Source organism: Anas platyrhynchos, chromosome 5, assembly GCF_047663525.1.
Source record: "Anas platyrhynchos isolate ZD024472 breed Pekin duck chromosome 5, IASCAAS_PekinDuck_T2T, whole genome shotgun sequence".
Lineage (NCBI taxonomy): Eukaryota > Metazoa > Chordata > Aves > Anseriformes > Anatidae > Anas > Anas platyrhynchos.
Window position 1 is genome coordinate 54,700,159 of NC_092591.1, and position 26,382 is coordinate 54,726,540.

The window sequence follows — 26,382 nt, forward strand, 5'->3', positions numbered from 1 at the left end:
CATTGCAAGATAGACAACATAGTTGGTTTTGGACAGTGTTCTTAAATATATATTACTTGTCTACAACAGAGCATGTTGTATTGCAATAGTTGAGCTACTTTGCAGACTATTGAGGATGTATTTCCCCAGGCATACTGAACCTCGTTTACATTTTCTTGTACATATATATTCAGTAAATTCTCTGTCAACTCCCAGTGCTAAGACTGAGAAATAATGTTACCAAACGCAGCTTGGTAACACTAGCATTTTTTGATGTATCATCATTTTTTTCTTATTTAAGGACTCCGAACTGAATGAGTTAAGGAAGACTATTGAACTACTGAAGAAGCAAAATGCTGCTGCCCAGGCTGCCATTAATGGAGTCATCAACACACCTGAGCTCAACTGCAAAGGTGAGAAACAAGCACTGCATTTCACAACTGTGAAGTGCTCTTGGGACTTGAGTCCTTTTGGTAATATCTCATGCAACTCTGTCAGAGATGAACTTTGTCTCATGACCATGCTCTAGTTACCTGCGTTGGTATAATGTGGGGAATTGGAATGGGTATCTGTGTAAATAGTGTGGTAAGTTCTACAGAAATAAATTAACGTGTTAGAACTTGAGTGTGAGCTCAATGAAATTTACTATAATCACTTAATATTCTACCCGTCTTAGACACTGATGTGAAGCATCAGGGAGCAAAGACCCCCTTTTCAGAGCTGTCAAACACTTGGCTTTATTTTCTTCGGTGTTCTCTGTAATTTACAATATGAATTTTGAATGCAGTCTTGTCATAAGTAACTCCTGTTGAACGGTCTGGGTCTGAGATTTTAATCTCACAGAAATAAGTATTAGGTGCACTGCTTTGAAACAAGCAGTGCATCAATTGGTGTAAGTGATCGTGTGTTTTTTTCCAACACTGTTCATTTGGGATTGAATGATTAATACAGAATACCAAATTTGACACCACCTCAATTAATGTTCAGGAACTGGAGCTGCTCAACCCACAGACCTGCGGATCCGAAGGCAGCACTCTTCGGATAGTGTCTCTAGCATTAACAGCGCTACCAGTCACTCCAGCGTGGGAAGCAACATAGAGAGTGATTCAAAGAAAAAGAAGAGGAAGAACTGGGTGAGTGCATTTTAACGGATTGCGTGAGGTTTTACATGAAACTGTCAGAACACGCATGGTGAAATGTAGCTGCTCAGGTCCTCCTTCCTCCCCATGCCTCATGTAACAGGTCAGCACAAGAACTAGGCACTGTTTAAATCCTGTGTAAATACTCTTTTGAAGAGTTAATTGAGTCATAAGTGATGTATGTGCTTGTGTAGACTCTGTGTAGGATTGGATCTTATGTTAACAGCCAAAAGGACAGTCCTATAGTAGAAATACCTGTCAAAGATCAATTCTGGGTAAAAATTATATGGTGTCCAGCCCCTCAGGGAAAACTCTACGTTTGTCATTAAAGTAAAACAAATCCATAAATGTCATTAAAGTAAACAAATCCACGACTACAAAAACGATAGATTTTTTTTCTTTTTGCCTCATAGGGCTTTCTTCTTTTAAGTGAACATGTTAAACACATTAAGAGCTCTTTTCGGAATGTTACTGAGGAGTTCCACAGGAAAAAAAAATAAAAAAAATATTGTGATAAACAATTATTCTTCAAGATTTTGCAACACTTACCTTTCATTTCCCATTTTTCCTTCTTTGCTCATCATGTACTGTATACAAGGTACCGTGTACTGGAGGAAAGGTACAATATATAAAACTCCATTTCGAATTAGACCATAACTGCCTTAGTGACCTAGTCTGACTGTAGTTTGGACTGAAGTCCCTAGATCCTACATTGCACCCAGTAAAGCAATCCACCCCTTCCTTCCCACTGAATTTAAATTTCCCTGGATCTTTTGGGAGCTTTTCTGTATAGCTACAAAATGTGGCTAGAGCTGGTAAAGTCTTGATTTGTATTTGCACAATATCCTGTCAGAAACATTTCTGAAACTCCCTGGACTGTAAAAAATGACTTTTTGAGCAGATTCTTGGTTTTATTTCTCTTTTGTCACGGTGGTTTCACTTGGTTACCTTGCTAGCTCCTTCGTAATGGTAGTATTGCTTTAATGCTCCTAAAATCATTAGATAATTTGAAACAGTGTCATCTCCACATCGCTCTTGTGTGGGGTTTTACAGTAGTTAGACGGGGTAAATTGCTGCACCTTGTAAATTGCTAGCAACTCTTTTCATTTTTGTGACACAAATCTTTTATAATGGTTAAGCCTTTGTTAAGATAAACACTTTGATTTTTTTGCTTTAGCTTCTATTCTTTGTTATTGTAATGTAGTAGATACCATTCGACGTCAGCCTAGGTTTCTCATTCATCACACAGCTATCTCTAAAGGAGGTTAAGGAAACATTTCCTTATTATAAACAGAAGACAGGACAATATCTTAACCTTGGTATTAAATTTGAGTACATCATTGTTGTAAAATGGAAATTGGAAATTAAATCAGTAATTTAATGAGACAATAGTAGTCTGACTTGCGCGTTGTTAATTTCACAAATACTGATGAAATTCTCAGCCAATGACCTTTTGTTATATATAGAAGCAGTACGGCTATCCACACAGGGCTGAAAAAACAAATCTGCAACGTTTGTCATCATAGGAATCTTCGTCTAGTATAAAAATAACTTTTATCTCATATTAAGCCAGACTGCGTTAACTGGTGTTGAACTGTAAATTCAGCATAACATCAGTTCAACCACATTAATATTCATTCTATGAGTTTTTTGGTAAATGGCAGGCACACAGGCACATAAAAAATAATAATATATCTATATAGTTGCAGGTGTGTAGAGATTTTTCAGTATTTTATCCTGGTGAAATACCTGTTCCTGCAAGGAAAAACGTAATATTAACATGGCATATGAGCGAAGGAGAAAACATAACTTAAGTAGTTAAGAGGTTTGGATCTGATGTCTCCCTCAAGTAACGCAAAAATGATTGTATGTTGTTTGAAGCACCTGTTTTTTGAAAAATGCAGGGGTTTAGTTTTGAAGTACCTCTTGGTCTTTATTTATAATTGGTCGTGTTTGTCTTAGAAATCCAGAGCTTTCTTTATTGCTGGCTTTATCTGTTAAAACGTGTCTTTTTTCCTTCCCCCCACTTCCTTTTGCTTGCGCTTCTTCCGGCAGGTCAATGAGGTAAGGAAGACCTACTTTAAACTATGAGATACAAAGCTAACCCATCCATTTACATGACTAACCATTTCAGCATCATTAACCTTGTCTGAGCCATGTTATATTATAGCCACAAGTCATTACAGTGTTGATGTAAAGCTTGTTTCACTGAACAGAATTCGCTGTAAAATATTAAAAATAGGAAGCACTGATATCCAGTCATATTGACCTTATTAATCTCGTATAATAGTTGCAGGAAAAAAGCTTTTTGATTACCTTTTACCTCTGTTAAAATCTGTGTGAGTATGGCTTTGTTTGAAATATTTGCATGTTCGAGTTTTCCTCTGTGGCTTTTTTGTCTGGATGAACTCTTCATGATATGCCTACTGTTGTGGTCTTGTTTTTTCAGTTACGCAGCTCCTTCAAGCAAGCTTTTGGTAAAAAGAAATCTCCCAAGTCAGCATCTTCTCATTCAGATATTGAGGAGATGACTGATTCTTCATTACCTTCATCACCAAAGTTACCGCACCATAACTCTACTACTTCAACGCCATTGTTGAGAGCCTCCCATTCCAATTCTCTGTAAGAGTTTGTTTGTTTGTTTTTTTTTTAATATTATTGTTATTATTTATTTAATGGAAAATGTACTGGCAGGCATCCTGCTACACTGGTAGAGGAAAAGAGAAATACCATCTTTTGAACAGGTGCAATGTTTTCAGTGCTAGCTTTACAGGACATCTTCAGGTGGCTTTCCAGAAACAAACAATGGCAAAATATACCCTCCACCATCCCATACTGTTCAATTTCTCTGAATAAGGATCTGCAAATCTGTGTAAGCACTGCAAGAGTTTGACAGCTGTTCAGTTGCGTGTAATGCTAAAACCAGCTGTTCACCATGAGGCCACAGCAGAAGACACAGTGGGCCAGGCAGGATTGTCTTGTAGTTCTGGACTGGTCTGTTGCCACTGGTTGGTCCTACTCCCGAGCATTACTTGCTTTATCTCCCAGAACGGCGAAGTGTATTTGGTAAAATCCTTAACCCTGTCATAGTGGCAAAACAACGAGCAAAGAACAAACATTTCAGCTACTGTTTATTTTACATGTTGTGTGCCCTAAGGAGACTACAGGCAAAAGATAGAACAGTTGAATTTGTATATTCAGGGAGTTCAAGATAGGTAAGCTGACTTGCAACACAGTACCTTTCCATTAGTATCCAAGAAGCTAAAAATCATTGTTTCTTTACTGTAGTGTTGTTCCGTATTTCTCTGGGGAGCTTTCTCAGTAAAACATACTGAGTATGAAGAGTATTTATAACTAGAGTAGCCTTGGAGTGCAGAACTAATTGGATCTCTAGCTGTTAATGAAACAAACCAGGCCAAGTCTGGGATTTTTTATTTTTTTTCTGTTGGCTCAAGACAGTGCATGTTGTGCTAAGCTGCAGCGATGATTTCCAAAGGAAGGTCACAGACAATGTTGGTGTTTCATTTTGGCTACCTATGAAATAAAGTTAAAATGGTCTTACTGTGCTGTTTTGAATCTGCAGTCACATTTAGAATGTGCTTGGAGAACTTTGTAAAACAGATTTTGTGTTAACTTTATCAGTAGCTTCTGCAATTGATCAGGATAAATAAATACAGAAAGATGGAAGAGGCTGTATTGTGACATGTGGAATTACCAGATGGCCTTACAACCTTGTAAATAACATACAAAACTTCCAGCCTGATTTCAGTTCAAAGGCATCTGAGTAAATATCCAAACTTGAAATTTTGCCCATCACTTGTTTTCCCACGGAAAGGTGAAAAGAATAGCAATAGTTTCCAGTCAAATAATAGTGATGAAATGTTAGTATCAGAAGATAATCCTCCATGAATTTTTTAAAGCTTCTCCAGTCTTTTGAGCCTAACTGAATGAGCTTCTGGTGTCTACAGCAAATTGTGTTTTAGAACTCTAAGGCTGGTAAATTGTTAAATGATGATCCCTTCCATCATCAGTCAAAATGCTGTGTGCATACATCACATCTTGACAAGAAAGCCAAAAGACTCAACATGAGAAGAGAGAGAAAACTGAGGGAAGGATAGAGCAAAAGTCAAACTTCTACATTTTGGCTTACTGGCTTTTTGGTGAAGAAAACATCTCTCATTAACCTGATTTAAGGAGAGACATTTTAAATGAAATCTCCCTCAAAGCATGCAGCTGGGTCGTTGATCTTTATATAGATACACTTATGAATGAATGTGCTGAAATGTTACTTGTCTAGAATCTTTTTTTGTGGGAGGAGGGAAGAAGAACGCCACCAAAATATTTTGAGCATGAGTGCTTTGAAGCAAACAGGAATTTATCACGCTTGAATAGGTGTAGAGTTCCAAAGCCCTCCAGAACATTTCAGGGAAACCCAGCTGTGCACACCTGGTGAGCTTTAAATCTTTCTGTAAAATCATCAATCTTCAACCAACCACTGTTACTGCCTGCACCCCCTTAATTTATTTAGATTTTGGCTTTAAAATAGTTCTTTTATGGCAACTACCATGAAAAAAGTAGACTGTTCAATAGTAGGTGATTTCCCGAATTCTGTTTCATATGCTGATTACAGAAAACTATCCCTCAGACTTATTTTGCTAAGCTGTAATGTTTCCATGACCTATTTAATATCTGATTTATGGTATCACTAATGCAGTAAGCCAAAACTGTTGCCTACTCCCTGAAGAATATATTTTTTTTCCTCTTTTACTAATAAATGCTGGTGAAGCACTGTCTGAAAAGTAACAAATGGTCTGGTTCAATGTCTCTTTTTCATTCTTTTCCAGAATTTCTGAATGCACAGACAGCGAAGCTGAAACAGTCATGCAGTTACGAAATGAACTAAGAGACAAGGAGATGAAGTTAACTGATATTCGTTTAGAAGCCCTTAGCTCCGCTCATCAGCTTGACCAGCTGCGGGAGGCGATGAACAGAATGCAGGTAGGGGATAACTACCCCAAATACTGCAGTGGATGTTGAGGTGTTAAAGGCTGGCCATCCTGCCACACAATAAAAACATCGAAGAAAGTAAATTCAAAGCTTTTTGAATGCTTACTAAAAATTGTGTTTACCTGCGTACCAGTGTCATACCTTAGACCTTCATTAAGGTCAGCTTGAACCCATGATTTCCACCTCCCTGAAGTCAGCAACAGCTAACTCTTTCAACCCTAGAAACCTGTTGGGAGGCTATTCATTGGCTGTCAACAGCTTCTTAAAAAAAATCTCAGGCCATCTGCTTTAAAGGAGCTACGTTTCAGTGTTTAGTAAATTCCCACATATTTTTGTTTTCTAGGACACTGAGAAATGTCATAGAAAGGTCATTATGATGATTAAAACTAATTTATTGCAGTGCTTTAAAATTATATGAAAATGGCATTTCCACTGAATTAGTATTTCTTCTGTAGTTGCTTATGCTGTGCTATTTTAAGAGTGTGTTTTCACTGTGCCTTCTAACCGCTGACTTGTCTTTTCAAGAGTGAGATTGAAAAATTAAAAGCAGAAAATGATCGGCTGAAATCTGAAAACCACGGCAGCTGTAGCAGGGCACAGTCTCAGGTTTCCATTTCATCCTCTCCAAGACATTCAGTGGGTCTCTCTCAACACAGTTTGAACCTCACGGAGTCAACCAGTCTCGGTGAGTTTAATGAGAAAGGCGGTGGGCAGGTTTTATCCTGCTCTTGGAAGGTTTGGTTTGGTTAGCCATGGAAAATGAAAGCATGAAAATTATTAACAGCTAAGGTGTGGAAATATGTCAGGAGCTGGCATAAAGCCTTCTTTTAAAATGTCATCATAGGTCTGCTACACCCTAGACTGGAGTTGTCCAACTATGACCTCAGCTGCAGAGAGTTGTGTTCAGAGCCATTTAATGGCGTTGTGTTAGCTAGGGGGATATTTTGTAGGAAGAAAAATACAGAGCAACTGACTAATAATTTCTTTTTAAAAGTGATCTTGATATTTAGTAAGAAAGTCAGTAAACCTGGTTCTTATGTTTAACCTCTGGACATGTGAAGCCCAGAGGTGTTGTGTTTGACTACAATAGAAGTGTTAGGGTAAACCAGAATAGCCTTCATTGGTAGGATAAAGCTATGAAAACTGTTGATGTCATCTCTTCACAGACATGCTGTTAGATGACCCTGGCGATGGCTCTGCCCGGAAAGAAGGAGGCAGGCATGTCAAAATAGTTGTCAACTTTCAGGACGAAATGAAATGGAAGGAGGTGAGTTGTCTTTTGCCTCCATATAAGTGACTTTGGATTTGAATTTTCTGCCACATTCCAATCTGTTTTGAAGGCTTTTATTTGCAAAACATTCATTACAAATTTCTCAGCAGAATAGTTTACATATCAGACACATCAATAGTGATAGACAAAGCACTAAGCTCCCACTTTCATTGAACTGCTGAGAGACAGCAGCACCAGTTCGGGTTGTCTCATGGGGCTTGTCTGCAGTGACTTCTTATTTTACAGTTTCTGCCAATTGGTGCCATCAGCATTTGCCATGAACCTATGTTAGTAATAGAGGACTGCTAGCCTAGACCACGTGTCAGTGGTGTAGGTGATAACATTACAATTATTCTCTGAAAGACAGGTCAATTTTTCAGCTTCAAGGAGGTGAGCTGACTAATCTGCACCTCAGGGTAGCCTATATTTAAGACTGATCTGTTAAAAGCTGCACAAAGCTCTTTTCTGTTATTATTTCAAGTTTTATTTAAGTTGAAATAATCAAAATGATGCTGTGTGTAGGTAGAAGGTGCACTAAAATGCTAGAAGCAACAATATTCCACAAGCACTTGTTAGGTTCAGACTGGGAGATCTGTAACTATAGTTCAAGTTTTCCTCTCTGGTACAAGTATTTCATTTTGAATCAGTTATTTCTCAGATGTTCTCCTTTCTTAAGCAATGTAAAGAATCCTAAATATCCAAATATGTTTCAAATATTGTGAAATTGCAGCCTGCTTCATGTGTGTAATGCATGCGTGAATGTACTACACAATCTTTATCAAGCATTGATCTTCCTATCTCACATTATGAGTACCTGTAAAAGTGCATTTAAGAAATCATTTAATGGCCTTTATAAGAGGGGACAGAAATTTCAGTGAACAGAAATAAAGTCAGCTCAGCAGATCTTCCCATGAAATAACAATTTTGTATTAATAAATTACAGCCCCAGATAAGCAAATTAATAGTAAAAATGTATTGCTAATTCTGTTGGGGTGTACTGTGCTTACTGTCAGTGAAGTTACCATGTGGAAATGGTTCTTTACATTTTAGTTGAACATGAAGTTCACTAGAAATCAGTTTTACTTCAATAAATGTTTCATAGTGAGTACAGCTACAGAGGAATAAGAAAATGAGGTGCATTCCTTTTTCTTTATCTGTTGTAGAAATCAGAAGCAAAAATATTAACTAAAATGGTATAATATACCAAACATAACGCACAAGTTTATGTAGAAATTTATGTAGAATTTCACTAGATTTCTTTGTCTGTGGCACGATTTCTAGAAGTAAATAGGATAAATGTTGAAAATGCAATGTATTTTAGATTATGAAGTCACAGAAAAATGAATGCCATGAATTTCTGCCTAGAATTCCTAAAACTTCCTGACTTTTTGATAAGCTGTAATATTTTCAGGTGCTTTTGAATTGTTCATGGATTAATAAACACATTTAGCTTAACACTGGGTACTGCTTAAGTATCCTCTAAATTTGTCACTGCAACACTGTAAAAACATTAAGTAGAGAACAAGGATTTCACATAGTATTCAGAATTCACTATACATGTATAAAGAAATGAAGATGCACCATAACTATGCCAGAATTTCAGTTACCTTAAACAGACGTGTGACACAGCTAGGATTTATTTATTAACTTAAATTTATAATTCACGTTTGTATTCATTTAGGATTCAAGGCCTCGCACCTTCCTCATAGGCTGCATTGGAGTCAGTGGCAAGACCAAATGGGACGTTCTGGATGGCGTGGTTAGGCGGTTGTTTAAGGTTAGTGTATACAATTTGCTCTCTGCTTGAGTTCTTCTGTTAGCATTCACATTGTATTTGACGACAGGGTGCCTGCATGGAGGCTCAGATGTATACACCGTTTTGAATTTGGATAGGTGTCCAAACAGCACTGACTTTTACGAAGATTTTATGTGTGACTTCAGATAAGTCAGCTAACTTCACTGTCAGTTTCCTCATCTGTAAAGCGCGTAGTAGTCATTTCCCTATTGTGTCTGCTTTTTCTTTGACGATTTGCTTGGTACTATTTGAACAGGCATTTGCCAGTATCAAATAATATTCAACTCAGTGTTGTTGTTGTAGCTTAGAATCCACAGGCTCAAAGCTTTCAGTGTTTTGTAAAATTTTCCATCCTCTTTTTCACCGTAGGAATACATCATTCATGTGGATCCAGTGAGTCAGCTGGGACTTAATTCAGACAGTGTTCTGGGCTATAGCATTGGAGAAATCAAACGCACAAATAGCGCAGAGACACCCGAGCTGTTGCCCTGTGGCTATCTAGTTGGAGAAAACAATACGATTTCGGTTACCGTCAAAGGTAATTGCACTTGATCAGTCTGTTGTAGTTCTCAGTAATTACAGTTTTATCAAAGCATACTGTGTCAAGAATCTCAGAGGAGTAAAAACTTATAGTTGTGTCTGTTTTTCCTGTCTTTGCCTTTTATTTGATGTTCTTCTGTTTTCATTTGATGAAGAAAGCACTTAAAGTATGGTAAGTCTATAAATTGAGCAAATTTTCCATCGGTAACAATAGAAATAATTATACACATAGCAGTTTCCTCCAGATGTCTTAAATCGGTGCCTTGAGTTGTGCTGGAAAGCACCTCACACGACAGATGTCACAGTGGAATTATTTGAGCAGCAAAGTGCTCTTCCAAATGAATAAAAAAAAATAAATAATGGGGTTGAGGTAAGTCCTCATCCACTGCAATTTCAGTGTTAATCAGCTTGCTTGAAGTGACACCATTGAAATATGTAGCATAGATCTGCATACAGCAATGGAGTAGCACAATACTTATTAACATTGCCAACCACTTTACAGCTCAATTTCAAAGTTCGACTGAGCATTTGGAAGTATTTTGATTTCTGATTGCTGGTATAAAAAAAAATAATAATTCTGTAGCAGATCAGCACACAGGAAGACAAACTAAGTCATGAAATACCTCAGTTTACTGAGGCTTGATGTGAACTCTGAGTGTTCTGCTCACTTACTTGGAATGCATTATTCAAGAGTATAATCCCAATTGAAATATTGCTCATATCTGTGAAGCTTCAGTTGATTTTGTATTTAACTTGCAGTGTCCTGACTTGTACTTTGAAGGTTCATACATGATAACATTTTTCAATAAAGTATGAGTGTATTTAATCAATTTATGGGAAATCAGTTACTCACATATACCGTTGAGATATAAAGCTGCCTATATAAATATTTAATATTCCAAGTAACCATTGAGGTGCAAACATTTCTATGGGTGATCTGCCAACTTCCCTTTCTTCTGTTTATTTTGAAGCATTGTATGTTTTTCCTGAGCCAATTCTGCCTAAAGTGATTGCTGACATTGCATAAATGCTTATCAGTAGGAGTTTTATGTTAGAAGAGATAGCCATCAGCATACAGAGAAGGAGTTTAATTACATGTGTTTGGGAAAGCAGGGGGAGTTGATGATAGCTGTTTTTTTGTCTAGCGATTCAAAAGTAAACAGGTAAATTCTGTATGTATGTGTAGTGTACATAACAAAATACTGTAAAACACATGGTTCCTGTGTGAAAAATGTAGCCTGGAAACAGTCATATAGCCAATTTTTTCTAGAGAAGCTGAGTTCTTCGAAAACTGGGAAAGCTGATGGAGAATCCAGGTGAAGCTTACAGGTCACTTACTGTTTTGTATGTGCTGTTCTCTATCACAAGGGACACCAGAGTGGGGAAGGGATTTTTCTCAGAAACAAGAAACAGCTTGTTTGGGTTGGATCTAAATCTTTTGTTACAAAGTTTTATTTTGTGAGTTTCTCCTAATGTTACTGGGCCCAGGTATATTCACAAAGTCCCACGTTTCGGTTCTGTTTTGGCTTTCCAGTCATTTCAATTAATCTTAATTTGTTAAAACATCATTAATGAATTGCTTTTCAGCATTACAGCTATTTTAATTTTTTTTTAAGGGAAAAAAAGAAAACAACTTGCAGGTAATCTGGATAAAAATTGGGCGTTGCTATAAATGAGGAATCTTTTACTGTTGCAGGTATCTGCGAGAACAGTTTGGACTGTCTTGTGTTTGAGTCACTGATCCCCAAGCCTATACTGCAGCGCTACGTCTCTCTCCTGATGGAACACCGACGGATTATCTTGTCTGGCCCTAGTGGCACTGGTAAAACATATCTAGCAAACCGCCTGTCTGAGTATATGGTCCTTAGAGAGGGCAGGGAGTTGGCTGATGGAATTATTGCAACCTTCAATGTGGACCATAAATCCAGTAAGGTGAGAAAACAAATCGTTGCTTGCACAGTTAATGTTACCATATGTCAAAAATGGGAGAACTGCTCTTTTGTTAATTCATCAAAAATAGGCAAGTGGGATTTTAAACTTATCTTTCTTCTTAAAGCATTCTGTTAATCCTGAAGGGGACAATATCTAAGTTGTTCAGAACTGTAGATTCACCAGGCTTTTGGGCCTTAAATAGCAGACTTCAAGGTATAAGTTTAAACACCTAAAGGCATCATGATTTTGAAGTGGTTAGAAGGCTGAGAATTGCTGAGGAAGTTCAAAGTTCCTGCTCAAAATTCCCAGGAACTTCAGCAATCCTCATTGCATGCGGACATTTTTCCTCAAAACATGAAATGCATCTCTAGGCCTTCAGAATTTCTGCAGCTGCAAGTATCAGCACTGGTAATCTACATATGCTGTTCCAGTAGTTACTGTTGTCCAGACACATTCCTGAGCTTGTAAGGCATGTCTCTGCTTTTTATGTGCTTTTGGTTTTGCCAAATATACCTCAAGTGAATGTCTAGGTTAAAAAAAAATAATAAATGTTTGATGGCCTTAGGCAGATCTTCCTCTGGAGAAGAAGAGTGGTTGAAAGTGTGGTTGTAGGCCACTGGCATAATTTGAGACATGCTATGTAATAAATGCTTTAAAGATGATGAGAGCTTTTCAGCCACACCCAGTCACCCAGCAGTAGCACTCTGAGCTCATCATTCTTTTGTGTCATTACTGAAGGCATCTAAGTTTGGCCCCTGCTCGAGGAGTGCTTTATACCAGGCTAATTTTGTCAGCTCTGCTTTGATAAAAACATAGCGGCAAGAACAGAGAACAAACCTAGCCGGAACAACAGCAACTGCCCAGCTCGGTATACAGAGATTCGAATAAGTTCCTGAAAAGAAAGAAAAATGCATTTCAGACTTCTGTGTCAGATTAGGACAACACAAATGAAAAAACATAAAGCAAAAGGCAAAATCTTGACCCCTTTAGGCCCTTATCTCATGCAAGTGTCTTCAAATATGTAGCAAGACCTACAAAAGAAAAGGAAAACCATATTTTTCTATTTCCTCATGGGAAATGTGAACACGTGTAAGATGGCGGTCTCTTTTGCTTCAGATTTCATAGCAAAGCCACTAATTTATTTGTATTACCTGGATTTTCAAGAAATATAATGAAAACTTTTTGTTTTGTTTTGTTTTAATGTATGCTTTGCAGGAACTCCGCCAATACCTGTCTAACCTAGCAGACCAGTGTAATAGCGAAAATAATGCTGTGGATATGCCTCTTGTAATCATTTTGGATAATTTGCATCACGTTAGCTCCCTAGGAGAAATTTTTAATGGACTTCTAAACTGCAAGTACCACAAATGGTAAGCAAAATCTTAGAACTCATTCCAAATCCTAATTATGTCAAAGAACAGCAGTTCCAGAATATGATCAGAACAATGAACTGTAGATTAATTTGGTAAAGAGGACTGAGATGGTGAGACCATCCATATTATGGACAGCACTTCAGAGATTTTTTTCTGCATAAAATAATCAATTCTTCTATAATCAGTAATAAAAAAGTAGTATATGCGTTGGACAACTTGCGTTCTTTTCATGCAGTAGACCTTCAATACTAAAAAGACATTTTTAGCGAAAGGTCCTGCTCTGAGGCTTCAATTTTGCTTTCAGAATTTGATGTTTTTGTAGTTCAGATTTTCGGTAGAGAAGCTGGTTACAAGTAACTACAAAAGCCTTCTTTGACAAAAAAATAATAATAATAATAAAAAAATAACCTTTTTAATGTTAAATGTTTTAATGTTATTTTTTATTTTTAACAAAATTTACAAGTTTGATTTGCTTGATTTTTTTAATAGTCCATATATTATTGGCACAATGAACCAAGCCACCTCCTCAACACCTAATCTTCAACTTCATCATAATTTCAGGTACTGTTTATTCATGTTTCTCATTTATGTTTGTGGGCTCAAAAGGGCTACTGAGTCATCTGAAGTTGGTCTTATCAGCTGAAATGGCAAACTGGGATAGAAATACCATTCTCCAGTAGCTGCTGCCCTAACTTGTGCAGCTTTATGTTATGATGCTGTTATTGAAATAACTATAGTTAATAAAACTTTGTCTGTTCAGAGGATTTTTAAGACATTTGATCTTCTAACAACTTTTAAATACGACTATAGGCGAAGCAGATAGCCAGTAAGCAATAAGATGAAACAAAGTACAATATGAATTATTTCATCTAATGAACTCATTGTTCTAAAATATTTTTTTCTAAGAAAAAAATACAACTGTGATCATCCTTTTTGATCACAGTAATCATTTAGAAATGATAAGAAATATTTAGCCCAGAATATTTTTTCTTGTACTAAAGACATTTTTGCTGTTCTGCCTCAGATGGGTGCTATGTGCTAACCACACTGAGCCAGTCAAAGGCTTTCTCGGCCGTTTCCTGAGGAGAAAACTAATTGAAACAGAGATCAGTGGCAGGATGAGAAATGCAGAGCTGGTTAAAATTATTGATTGGATTCCCAAGGTCTGGCAACATCTGAACAAGTTCTTGGAGGCTCACAGCTCCTCCGATGTTACTATTGGTAAGTGTTCTGCCCATTCTGGAAGAAATGCATTTCCAGACATATATAAATGTATGTATTCTATTTCCTTGTACACCAAATGCATCCTTGTACTACGTAAGGTAATAAAAGGTTTCTTTAAACCCTGCTTTTAGATATATATGTATTTTTTTTACTCTCAGACAAACCATACAAGAAGTTTCTAAACTTTTTTCCCCCATTTTAATAGGTCCTTGATATCAACCTTGTTAGGAAATCTGGTTAATAGTTTTGACCTTGAAAGCTATGGTTTTTGAAGTCAATTCATAGGATTTTTGAACTCTCAAGTGAGAGCACTTCACCAGATAGCTACGTTTGTTCTCTCATCTTCGGCTTCTTTCTCTAGAGAACTGCAAGTTGTTGTTTGATCCTGTTTTGATTCATGTCATTATGATTTGAGTTTAATATCTGTTTTCCCCTTTCCAGGTCCACGGCTCTTCCTCTCTTGTCCAATAGATGTAGATGGTTCAAGAGTTTGGTTTACTGACCTGTGGAACTACTCCATCATCCCGTACCTTCTGGAGGCAGTTAGAGAAGGGCTACAGGTGAGCAGACAAAAATGAAAAATCATAGGTCTTAAAATGTTATCTATTCAGAAGGCAACACAGCATCAGAGAAAACTGAATAATTACATTGTTTTCTGTGGGTGTAACTTTGCACACTAAATACTTGCATGTCTGTGAAAATACAGTCATTAATTTCAGGGAGAAATACTTTCTTCACTCTGCCATTTTGAAATACAGAGTGGCAGCACACAAATTCCGGAGTGACTTTTTGAAAAGTGTTTAAATGCTAAACTGTTGATGTTTTTAGTCGCAGTTAGGCATCCAAGTGTCTTTCAATAATCTGTTTTCAAAAATCAATTTTCAATAACCCAGGAGCACGCTTTAAAATTGTACCATGCACCTGAAAAACATGTTAGTGGTCATTAACTGTTATGTATGATTTTCCTCTGCAAATGAAATCTTGAACAGAAGATAAACAAAGCGTATAAGGAAATAAATATATAAATGAACACGATAGGTTCAATATCAGTGACATTTTGATTATTTTTTCAATCTTCAGGATGAAATTTTGAGTAGATTCCTTCGTAATTCTTTCAGGGTCTGTAGTAAAATCATCACTGATTGCCAGTACTTTTATCTGATTCACACTGTCTAACAATTTGGATAGTTTTAGGCATTCAGTTCTTAGATTCATGCAGTTCTTAGCATCTCTATGACTAGAAAGCATGATCAGGAGGAATGGCTTAACAGAGGTTTGCTATTGACTTGACATGCAATTATGGGAAAAAAAAAATTTAGATTCTTCAGTTCTCTGTTCACAGGGTAAGAACAGCAGCACATAATGTAAAAGGTGTTTTGGGAGATAGCATAATCAATGAGTAAAATACGAGTAAATTCTGGGTGTTGCATACATTAGTTATTTTTGATAAAGAGCTCTCTGTGAGAAAAATCCCTGTATTTTGATAATGTGAGGATTAGGGCAGATGGAACCTGAAGCTTTCCCCTTGCAGCATCTGCAAAATCTGCTCATTTAAAAATTACTTGTTTTGCAGTAGAGCTAAATGCAAGATCACATGTAGAGAAATAAAAAGGTGGATGACAGTGAGAGTCTGGAAAGTTGAAAAGGGCTGAAGATAAGTGGAGAATAGTAAATTATGGTGATGTATCAGAAGCTTGTGTTTTGGTAAGAGGACAAATGCCATTTTAGGGGTATAACTTAAAAGCTCATAGAAGTAGGAAGAGGGAAGTACTTCTCTATGTTTAAAAAAAAAAAAGATTTAAAAGTTAAAAGGGTTCAGAAAAAGGCAATAGTTATAATTTAAGATACAGAAAGCATTTTACAGTGAAATGAGAAGTTCAAACTATTCAGTTTATTTAATAGGAAGATGAAACAGTTTTGATCTTTGGAAGCCTTCTGTTTAAGTGGGGGAAGAACATTTACTGGCTGTTTGACAAGTTTGCACTAGAAAAATTCAAACTATGAGCAAGACACAGTTTGTTATTAGTAAGAGTAATTAATAGTTAGGAAATTTTACTACAGAAATAATAGGTTCTCTACCATGTATGTCTCTGAGCCCAAAATCTTTCTGAAACATGAAAGAACTCCCAAGAAGTTACAAGCTCCTTGAGAGAAGCAGTCATGGCACAGAATAGTAATTTGGGGTTTGTGAATAACAGTTTTCTCCATTCTGGGGCTGCTTAGGGGTCACCTTTACAGTATTCATGGGGACGACTTGTCAGGAAGATCTGTTAGAAAAGTGTGAAAGTTTTCTTTTGAAAAATACTATTTCTTTTCTATTCAATACAGTTTCTGTATTTGAGGTTCAGCTCTTGTTTGGATGGGAGTACTCTGCAGAAAATGAAACAATAATGAGGAGAAGACACACAAGTTTGAAAATGTGCTTAAAAGGAAAAAAAAAAAAAAAAGAGAGAAAAAAAAAAAGCTTGTCCACTTAAGAAACACCTGGAGTTTCATTTACTATCTCGACAGTAGAGGTTTATAGATGTTAACAGAGAGAGTGCGAAAAAACAGCCTTGTCATAGAAATTTCAGTTTTTACTAGTGGCTCCTAATAACTACTAAATACATGAATTGTACAACTAGTTTTAGTAAGAATCTGTACAAACTGTGTTTACCATTTGAATTCTGACAGTACCTGGAGACTTCATTTTCCTTGAGATGATTGTGGTAGGTACTTAGATGTCAGGTTTTCAGATTGCACAAGGAGAAACAGAGGTAGAAATAGAACAGAAGAGAAGAACTATTTTACATAATTCCTGTATAGGGTCCCCACAAAGGAAGGTAAAGGGAGCTAATAATCTTTTTGACCTAAAACAAGTGAGAAGACAGGGTTCTTGTTTCCTCCTGAAATGGGATGCTCGAGCATGTTCTATTGTGTTTTGAATGTCTTTTATCAGCTGATCAGGAGGTATGGAAAGCATTGAAACATTAATAACAGAAAGGATGAGAAAGCATAACAATTGATAAAACCCTGGTTTTGCTTCCTCGTTTTGCCTGTTATCTGCATCTTTATGTTATTTGAATGGATTGCATTTGAAGTGTAAGCATTCCAGTTTCTCACTTTTTGCTTTAGATTCTGTATCTGCTCCAATCCAATTTCCCCATATTCCACTAATTCATTTCGTTTTAAATAATTTCCTCGTTTGCTTTAGAATTCTCTTTTGTTGAGTCTGTTGATGAGAATAAAACATGAGTACTCAAATTGCAGCCAGAGTTGTACTAATTAACAAGCTAATACTAGAAATGTGTATTTCATTTTTGGCTGTTTTCTGTCCCCACACCCACAAAGGCTCCTTTGAGAACACATCTTCCCATCTGAAATTGCCTGCCAGAAAGAAAGGGTGGACTGCTGATTTCACTCTGATCTCTCTGGATCTAAACTGAACTATTTTTATGTTTCTGTTTCTCATTTAGAGGACTATTTTGGGTCAAAAACAAGAGAGCCAAAAGGATCCTTAGAATAATTGCTCCCATTGGAGCCGCTGAGTTTTTGGTTCTTCAAAACAGGGATTTGAAATTTACAGGGTTTTAAAAACCCATTGTTCTTCCTGCTCGGTATATTGATATGGAATGGAGCACCAACAAAAAGAAGGTCTAAAGTCTCTGTGGCTTCCTGATGCCATCACTCGTACTCCAGTGGTTTCTGTGTGGTGCTTTGTGGACCAACCTGTTAGGTTCTTACTCCTTAATTGCACCTTCTATGTCTAGAAAGCATTCATATGAAAGGGGCAGGACTGGTTGCTGTGGATGGGAATGGTAAGCTGGTAATTCGATCTTTCATCTGCTGAAGATACATCATGATTTTGTATCCTGCAATGGGGATTTGACATCCTAATTTTCAGAAATGATCTAGGAACCACACAGACCTTCTAGGCAGCACGGACGTGTGGAAAATATAAAATTCTCTGCCATCACGACTTGCCGTAGATTTGAGAACAAGACTAAAATATGCGATCTGGCTTACCACAGCTTGAAGACATTATGTTGGGAAAATAATGCAATACAGCTCAAGGACGCAGACAAGTTTTTTTTGTAGCATAAAGCCATGTGTAAGACTGCCTAGCACCACCTGCTGGGCACGCCTGCTCTGTGCTCTGCCTGCTTTAGTGCTGTTCCAGAAAGTGTTCAGTACCTTGTGATTTCCGTATGGCATTTGACTGCCATCTATTAGTAAGTCTGCATTCATGTCTGAGTTTCACCGGAATATAAGCTTCATGTAACTCTTACAGGAAGGCTCTAATAGAACAGATAAAAGACTTTGTTTAGCATGTGCAAATTAACGCAGCCAAATTTTCAGAGAAAGGTTTAGGCTGGTAACTACGTGACATCACTTATAATGAAAGCTGTTTTTATCCTAATATTGCTTAGGAGTCTCTGACGAAATGCCATTCATACACGCTTGCCTGGTATATATCTGTGGAAACCCTCTGCTGCCATGCAGGAAGAGCAGATTTGGATTAATTAAACATGCATCCAGATGAAGTCGGTCTCTTGCATTCTGTTTGGATGCAGCATTTTGGGGGCCTGTTTGCACTGGAAGAATTAGTTTGCATGCTGCAAGAACGTTCAGTGATTTATGGCAATGTGAGGAACAGCACTGGAAACCTCAAGTTTGCCCTAACTATTCCTGTTTGGCAATGGGCAGGATAATAGGATGGGAATGTGGGGAGGAAGAAACACTGATGAAGAAAACAAGATAGCCTTAAATCCATGAAAGAGATGACAAATTTCTTTGTTATACCGCTGCTTTTTCCCCATGTGCATTGTACAGGAAAGAGAGGTCTCTGAATTCAAGTGACAAAGCGCCGGTAATGAACTCCAGTTGCGGAAGGATGCTTAGGCCAGAAAATTATAAAGCAGAAGTTTGAAGTCACTTAAAGTTTTATTTATGCTTTTGAAAGTCATGGGACATTAAAAGGAATTTATTAGCTAATTAAGGCAAACAGCTGAACGTAACGAGAAAGATATGTATAGATTCAGTAACACAAGAAAAGTTTTGGAAATAGAGCACACTTACTTGAAATAAGAATGCAGTCAAATTCTGTTGGTGCATTTTCTTGGTTGAGTACAAAGAAATTCCCTTGGCTTCAAAAACTTATGCTTTGACATCCATCCATCACTATTGCTTGATAACAGGCATTACATTTCCTCCTGTGCATTCTTTTGACTGCAGTTTCACAGCAACAGCAAACAGATAAGCTGTCTCCTGTTGCAGCCTGGATGTGAACGTTAACAGCCTCTTTCCTGTATTTACTTTTATTCAAGTTTTTTTTTTTTTTTTTTTTTTTTTTTTTTTAAAAAAAAAAAAAAGAGAAGAATAAAGAAAGAAAGAAAACACCTGTCCAAATTGAGGTTATTTTCGCATCTCCCTTTCATTAAACGGTACCCACAAAAGGGCATTGCAGCCTCAAAGGAGGTGGTTAGCCTCTTCCAAATCACTTGCCCTCAAAAATAATTAAAATGTTGTCATTAGGGGGATGCAAATCTCATTTGGTTTTGTTCAACCTTACTTGCAAATGTTATCTGCAGTCAAAGAATCAAGGCACATTCATTTTGGTTAGGTAAGCACAGAATAAAATGATAAATGAACAGGAATGCTTTAAAAGATGCTTTTGCACTTTTTCAGTTGTATGGGAGGAGAGCTCCCTGGGAGGATCCTGCCAAATGGGTAATGGACACGTACCCCTGGGCGGCCACCCCACAGCACCATGAGTGGCCTCCTCTGCTACAGCTGCGTCCTGAAGATGTGGGGTTTGATGGCTACTCCATGTCACGGGAAGGCTCAACCAGCAAACAAGTTCCAGTGAGTGATGCCGAAGGAGATCCTTTGGTAAGTTCTCAGTCTTGAAACAGCAAATCTGCCTAGTTTCTCTTCTTTATAGGAATAAAAGCAAGAATGAAAAAGTAAAGGATGGCTGAAAAGTGTTGAAAAGATTTAGAACAAGAAGTCCATATATATTGGGAAGTCATGAAGACAGCTCATGGAACGTGTTGACATAGAAAGCCCATAAAGTTTTCAAGAAATAGTGTCAGAAGTTTTTCAGATTCATTCACTGAGGATATTTTGAGGATTCATTTTTTGAGGAGTCACTGGGGATGTGTCCAATGTTTATTAATTTCTACCCCAGAAAGAAGTACTTCATTTGGTGACAACTGTGTGAATAGTGCAGTGGAGCCATTTGGCTAAGCCTGTTTTGCCACAGTCATGAAATAGCCACGTTACTTTACCTCACACGGTGTTTACAGTCACCAGATGTAAACTGAGATTTTCAATGAATCTGTCAGCTGTTATGCTCTGTGAATCTATTTTTAATTTTCAGTGAATCTATCAGCTGTTATGCTCTGTGACTGGTGTCAACTTTATGATTCAGAAATACAGTGCAACTGTATATAAAGGAAATGGTAATGCATATTTGTATAGCGTGTATAAACTGAACTGGAAGGCATTACTAAATACCCATTTTCTTTCAGTGGGAAACAGTTATTGAAACTATGAATGCCCTGAAGCTGTCCTTCTGAGATAGGCATTTTCCCAGATGACTGGAGTGCAGAATACATGTTAGCTTTCACTACCTAATGTATAAAGAGACAAATATATTTTCCAACCTAGATGATTCTATGACTTGAAATATCAAGCTAGGTATTAATACATTCATATTTACCTATTTGGACTGTGCTGAACATACTTCCATGGGTCAGAGCAAGAGATAGAAAGGATGCTTGCAGAATCCTGTGGCACAGCTGTGGACTAATCGGTTCAATCTTTTCATTTTTACTTTTACTGGAAAAGCATACAATTCGTGACTAATGTGTATGCTCCTATAACTGTTTTAAATGTAATGCCTCTTTTCAGATGCACATTAATAATTACCCCTGTTCTCCCTTCCTTTCCTCTGTTACATGCTGGCATAGTGAATGCCACTTTGATTTTCATATGGAGTTGATATTCTTTCTGCCTCAGAATGCAAATAATCATGAACTTCTGTGCCTTTGTAGATGAACATGCTAATGAGACTGCAAGAAGCAGCCAACTACTCAAGCCCCCAGAGTTACGACAGTGACTCTAACAGCAACAGCCATCACGATGACATCCTTGATTCATCTCTGGAGTCAACGTTGTGATCCTCATTAGATAGAAAAAAGTTGTTTCCACGATTGCTCTCCCACTCGACAAGAGTCCTGATCACAAACTCACGAAAAGAACATGTTCCTGGGCTGGGCTGGTATCTCAGTATTAGAGCTGCAAGAACAAGAAGACACTTTGAGTCAGTCTTGAACCTGGGTGCAGGCAACCCAAGCAACCTTTGTATTGTTTTTCTTTTTACAGTGATAAGAACTGCACTATTCCTTTGTTTTCTTCTGTTTAGTTGCTGTAAGCTCTCATGCCTAAGATACTGAAGATGTTAAAATCATTGTTACTAAAGGAAAAAAAAAAAAAAAAAAGTTAAAGGAGGGGGGAACTTCACAGCTATGAAGCAAACAGCTTTGTGCCATGTACTGTCCAGAGGAGAGGGGAGAGGAAATTTTTGCCTATGCTGCTTCTGACCAAACCACATTTAGGTGAGGGCTGGACTTTTACCAATCAGCTTTGCAGATTAAACTCAGCTTTGTATAGTTCTGGTGCTAAAACAATACTGCTTGCCTTGGTAATAATACTCCATAAAGGCAAAGCTGCAAAACAGGGAAGTTTGAATAAATATAGTAGAAAAGAGAAGAAAAAAAGTAAAGTAAAAGCGCTGCTCTCCTTGCCAGTCTGAGACCTTGGCTTTCTTTCATTGTGTGTTTGTAAAGATATACATATATATAAATAGGAGTATATAAAAATATATATACAGTCGGAACAAATCAGGTTTTTTCAAACACTGTGTAACAATCAATCCTACTAACAGTTGGACATCGGGTAGCTCTTTGCTACACTGGGCCTGATTCTCCTCCCACTTACATCCATGATGCTCTCAGTTGACTTCAGTGGTGTACACGTGGTTTACACCGATGAGAGTGAGCTTCCCTCCTCCACAGAAGTCGGCGCAAGGGCTCTGCCCCTTGAAGCCCTACAGCTTTAAAGGACCTTAGGCAATGCACGGGTGTTCTATCAGCCCTGTACACAGAGGTTAGCTACACCCCTGAAGGGATTAATCAGACTTTCAGTTTTTAATTCTTGCCATGAAATGTTACAGCAGTTTTCGAGAAACTTTGGGTTTTGTTCAGAGTTTTTGTTCCGATCAGCACAACCATAAACGGATTAGTTAAAACTCAGCTCTGTGACAGTTTCAGTGCTACTCTGGTGAAAACATTTACTTCCACGGTTTTTAACTCAAAAAAAAAAAAAGTATTTTAGCAGTATTCCAGTCTGGAAAAAAGGAGGGAAGGTACTGCGTCTTCTAAGTTTACCTAGGCCATGCTTTTGAGTTTTGGCAGAGCTGTGAACCTGGTTTTATTTCTCCTCCTCTCCGAACGCACACACCTACACTATCAGTGTTAAGGCTTGTACTTCTGTTGGGGATCAAGAACACCTCACAAAGAATTGCACTTTCCTTTCTATGGAAGCAAATGGTTCCAACACCATCGCCACCAAGTCAGCTGCCCCGGGCTGTACCTCAGCAAATACATCAGTCCTCAATATCGATCTGTACTAGCCTTTCCAGCTATCTTTTGGTGCTGAATTTTAAAGCGATGCCTTATTTTGTACTAATTGTGTTGATTAAATTAGTGCTGTATATTACGAGATTTTATTTAAATAAACAGGGCTAAAGTCATCTCTTGGAATATCATAAGTTGCTGTGAATATTGGTTGTATGAGATACTAGAATCTGTTGAAATGTGACGAAAAGGAGGGAAATGAGATAACTTTTCAGGTTCGTATCAATCCGCAGCTAAATAAATCACTGAAGAGCTCTTTTATCCACGCAGAAAAATAAAAAAAAATAAAATAAAAAAGAAAGGGAAAAAAAAGCTTTTCAACTATAATAAATGCTGTCATTAATAAATTACAGGAATATGCTGGTTTTTTCAATGTACAAAAAGAAAACTTATTACAAACACTTTTTTAAGAGCTTGTTAATCCTTATGGGTTTAAAGTAATGTAACAGACAAGTTCATGCTTCTGTGACTCAGTTTGAGAGGATAGTTTTATTATACCTCATGACTTTCTGTAACATAACTGTACTTACTTTGTCTTACTGAGCTGGTCTTGAATCTGCTCCTGTTACAACTTTTAAGTGCTGATGACTTTTTTTTTTTTTTAAAGAAAAATATTGTAAAAGAAAAAATAAAATATTTTAATGTTGGGGTTGGGGGGGTGGGTTGCTGTTGTTACTGTTTTAACCTTATGAACTCTATTTCATTATTTTGCTGACTGAAATACCAAGGGTTACTCAGCCAATGTTCCTACTCTAGTCTTGGTACTGTAAAAATGGGGTGCATCCGTATGGACTCAAATATATAGCATGCTGGTGTTGATTTAAAGAGAGGTTAATTTTTCCAGTAGTCTTGACAATTCTGCTTCCCAGCACTGACTTTACCTGCTACTACTGTGAATCTTGGTACCTAATCCTCCAACTGAATCCATGCAGATACAGCATGTGCCTGTCAAAAATCCAGTTGCAGGGATAGGGCTTTTAAATGGACTTAATATCCTAGAAAACTTCTCACTTAACCTTTAACCGAGTGCTGTAAGACATGTTTATAATGGTGTTTTATTTGTGGGGAACGGGGTATTTTTTTTCCTCATTTTTAATCCTGTGCTTAGGCTCAGGAAGGAATTTCTGTTATCTTTTATTTTTTATTGACAATAGTTTGCATTACAGTAAGAGAGGCAATTTTGAGTGGGCTGGTCATGCTAAGCGTCACAACATTCAGTGTCTTTTCTGAAACTTCGGGAAGCAGGGTTACCCGTAGTGCACACTTAGTTTTTATCAAGACTTCATAGATTAAGTCTTTCTTTAAGTGACTTTGTTATAATTTAAGGCTTTTTTTTCAATAATGTTTCTTTTCTTTTTGCCTTTTTTCCCTACAAAGTAATTTTAAAGAAAACAAAATCATGAAAAAAAAAAAAGATTCTATGCAACAGTCATGTTGAGTTATAAATTGAAAGTATAAACCATTTTCTTTCCTTCAGACCTGCCAAGAATTCTACAGGCCATAAATGAGATGTGGTTTATTTGGGGAAGGGGAGGGAGGGGGTTGGCTAGCCTTTTTGTACATTTTGGAAGAAGCAAACTGATACTTCATTGTTGATGCTTAACTTCGATATTATGTGTATGAAACCTTGTCTAAATGTGGCAATTTTCTTTCAAGAAAAAAAAGTATAAAAACAAAGCAAAAAAATCTTTCTTTGTCAATATTAAATGGAAGGTTGCTGTTTTGATCTAGTCGTTTCCAGTGGAACAGTTTATGAAATATGTTCTATAAGATGTACATTTTTCATTGTAACATAGAAATGTAAATATTTGATTAAAAGTGCTGCATTTTGATGAATTTTTTCTAGCCATTTTTAAAGAGAAAAACTAGGAACTGAGTATTTTGTGTACGTTTATGATGTTTTCCATTTGCTCCTCTCCCTATTTAATTTTCAGTTCTCATTTAGGATTGGAATTTGTGAATGGTCTGTTTGAGATCATGCCTCCCCTTTCTCACCCTCCCTGTTTCTCCCCCTTCCCCGCCCTTGTGTCATGGAGAATAAAGCTGATGATTGTACCAGTCTTAAATTATTCATGATTCAATAAAATTGATGCTTATTTATTCAGATTTGTGGCTTCCCTGAACATTTTGTCCCTTCTTAATTGACATTTTCTGTTGTGCATTCTTAGATTGTGGGTTTTACTTCTTGTTTTCTTTGGCTTCTTAGAAGTATGTGTGAAAAGATGCCAACAGCCCCAAGACTCTGTACCTTCATACGGGGAGAAATTTAGCAGAGGTACGACACCATTACAGTTATCTCCTATAGCTAATGTTTGCACACATAATCCACCACGATCTGCTCAAGACAGGACTGTGGGCTACCCATGTGGAATGTCGCTGCAATAGAGCCGGAAGTAAGTCATAGGTAGGTGGCCAGCAGGCCGGACAGATCCTCGTGCCAGCTTCTTTTCAAAAGAAATCCCTGCGGGTCGCAAGGCCATGCACGGTCTGCATGCTGGGCATGCTGTGAGCATGCTTTGCAGAACGGGCAACTTCACTGCCCAGGGCAAGCTCAATTCTACATGTGCCCCACTGTACACACAAGACCATCTTAAGGTCTGTGCTTGCTGTCATTGGTCTTTGAGACTTCTCATTCCCATCTTCAAGGGCATTAAGCAGCTCAATCCCACCCATTATAACGATTTCCTCTTAACCCATTCAATAGTGACACAGATTATACCATGATAAGCTCATGTTGGTCAGTAAGAACATGTAAGGATCTCTTCTACTTCAACTAAATGCTGTGCTCTAATGAGAACAACGAAGAAGTACTCCCCTTTCAGGAAGCATAAATTCCCAAACCTCTTCACTAAAAGTCTAGGTGATAATTCTCAGCAGCAGACTTCATTTTTAATTTTTATTTTTTTCCTGCAGACTTGCCAGTTTCTTGTAGTTATCTTGTCTTCTACTTACAGACTTGAACTACTGACATTGGTAATAGCTTCTCCTATAGCAAAAGAAAGAGAAGAAATTCTGCTGAGAATTGATGACGTGCATTTGATTTACTTAAATCCAAAAACAGTTGAATCTACAACTCCCAGCAGCTCTTCCTGAAAATCACTGAACAGATCAGGTCTATTTTTCAATAGTTGTGTTGACCTACTTTTCAAACTAAAAAAGAACTATGATACAAATATGTTGATTTCTCTTATGAGAACACAGCATTGACTGTCAGAACCTAAAGACATTCCATAACTGATATCAAAAACTGCCGCTTATCTGCTGTATAGCCAACAACTGCCTTAGTTATGTCTTTATAGCTTACTCTCAGATGAATAAGAGAGAAATGTGACTGGTGCAGGAACACTTAGTGGTATGATTCTCCTACCAAATACTTGGATTTGCCTTTGCAACTTGAGGCAAGCCTAGAGAATGAAGTTTGCTAGGAAGTACCGACATCGTA

The 26,382-nt window shown here is 37.4% G+C and overlaps 1 protein-coding gene across 10 annotated transcripts in view; it reads left to right on the forward strand.

Moving 5' to 3' along the window:
• The window catches only part of NAV2 (neuron navigator 2), a 424,692-nt gene extending 399,646 nt beyond the window's left edge, over positions 1 to 25,046 (forward strand). For all 10 annotated transcript variants that reach the window (XM_072039124.1, XM_072039125.1, XM_027458933.3 and 7 more), the window contains 15 exons: positions 281 to 392; positions 967 to 1,112; positions 3,568 to 3,740; positions 5,963 to 6,116; positions 6,651 to 6,810; positions 7,292 to 7,392; positions 9,077 to 9,172; positions 9,560 to 9,728; positions 11,427 to 11,662; positions 12,878 to 13,032; positions 13,525 to 13,596; positions 14,060 to 14,256; positions 14,701 to 14,819; positions 19,927 to 20,130; positions 21,297 to 25,046. In XM_072039124.1, coding sequence (XP_071895225.1) covers positions 281 to 392; positions 967 to 1,112; positions 3,568 to 3,740; positions 5,963 to 6,116; positions 6,651 to 6,810; positions 7,292 to 7,392; positions 9,077 to 9,172; positions 9,560 to 9,728; positions 11,427 to 11,662; positions 12,878 to 13,032; positions 13,525 to 13,596; positions 14,060 to 14,256; positions 14,701 to 14,819; positions 19,927 to 20,130; positions 21,297 to 21,422 — 2,220 coding nt within the window. In that variant the 3' untranslated portion in view covers positions 21,423 to 25,046. The remainder of the gene's footprint in view (positions 1 to 280; positions 393 to 966; positions 1,113 to 3,567; positions 3,741 to 5,962; positions 6,117 to 6,650; positions 6,811 to 7,291; positions 7,393 to 9,076; positions 9,173 to 9,559; positions 9,729 to 11,426; positions 11,663 to 12,877; positions 13,033 to 13,524; positions 13,597 to 14,059; positions 14,257 to 14,700; positions 14,820 to 19,926; positions 20,131 to 21,296) is intronic.
• Positions 25,047 to 26,382: the final 1,336 nt, after the last annotated feature.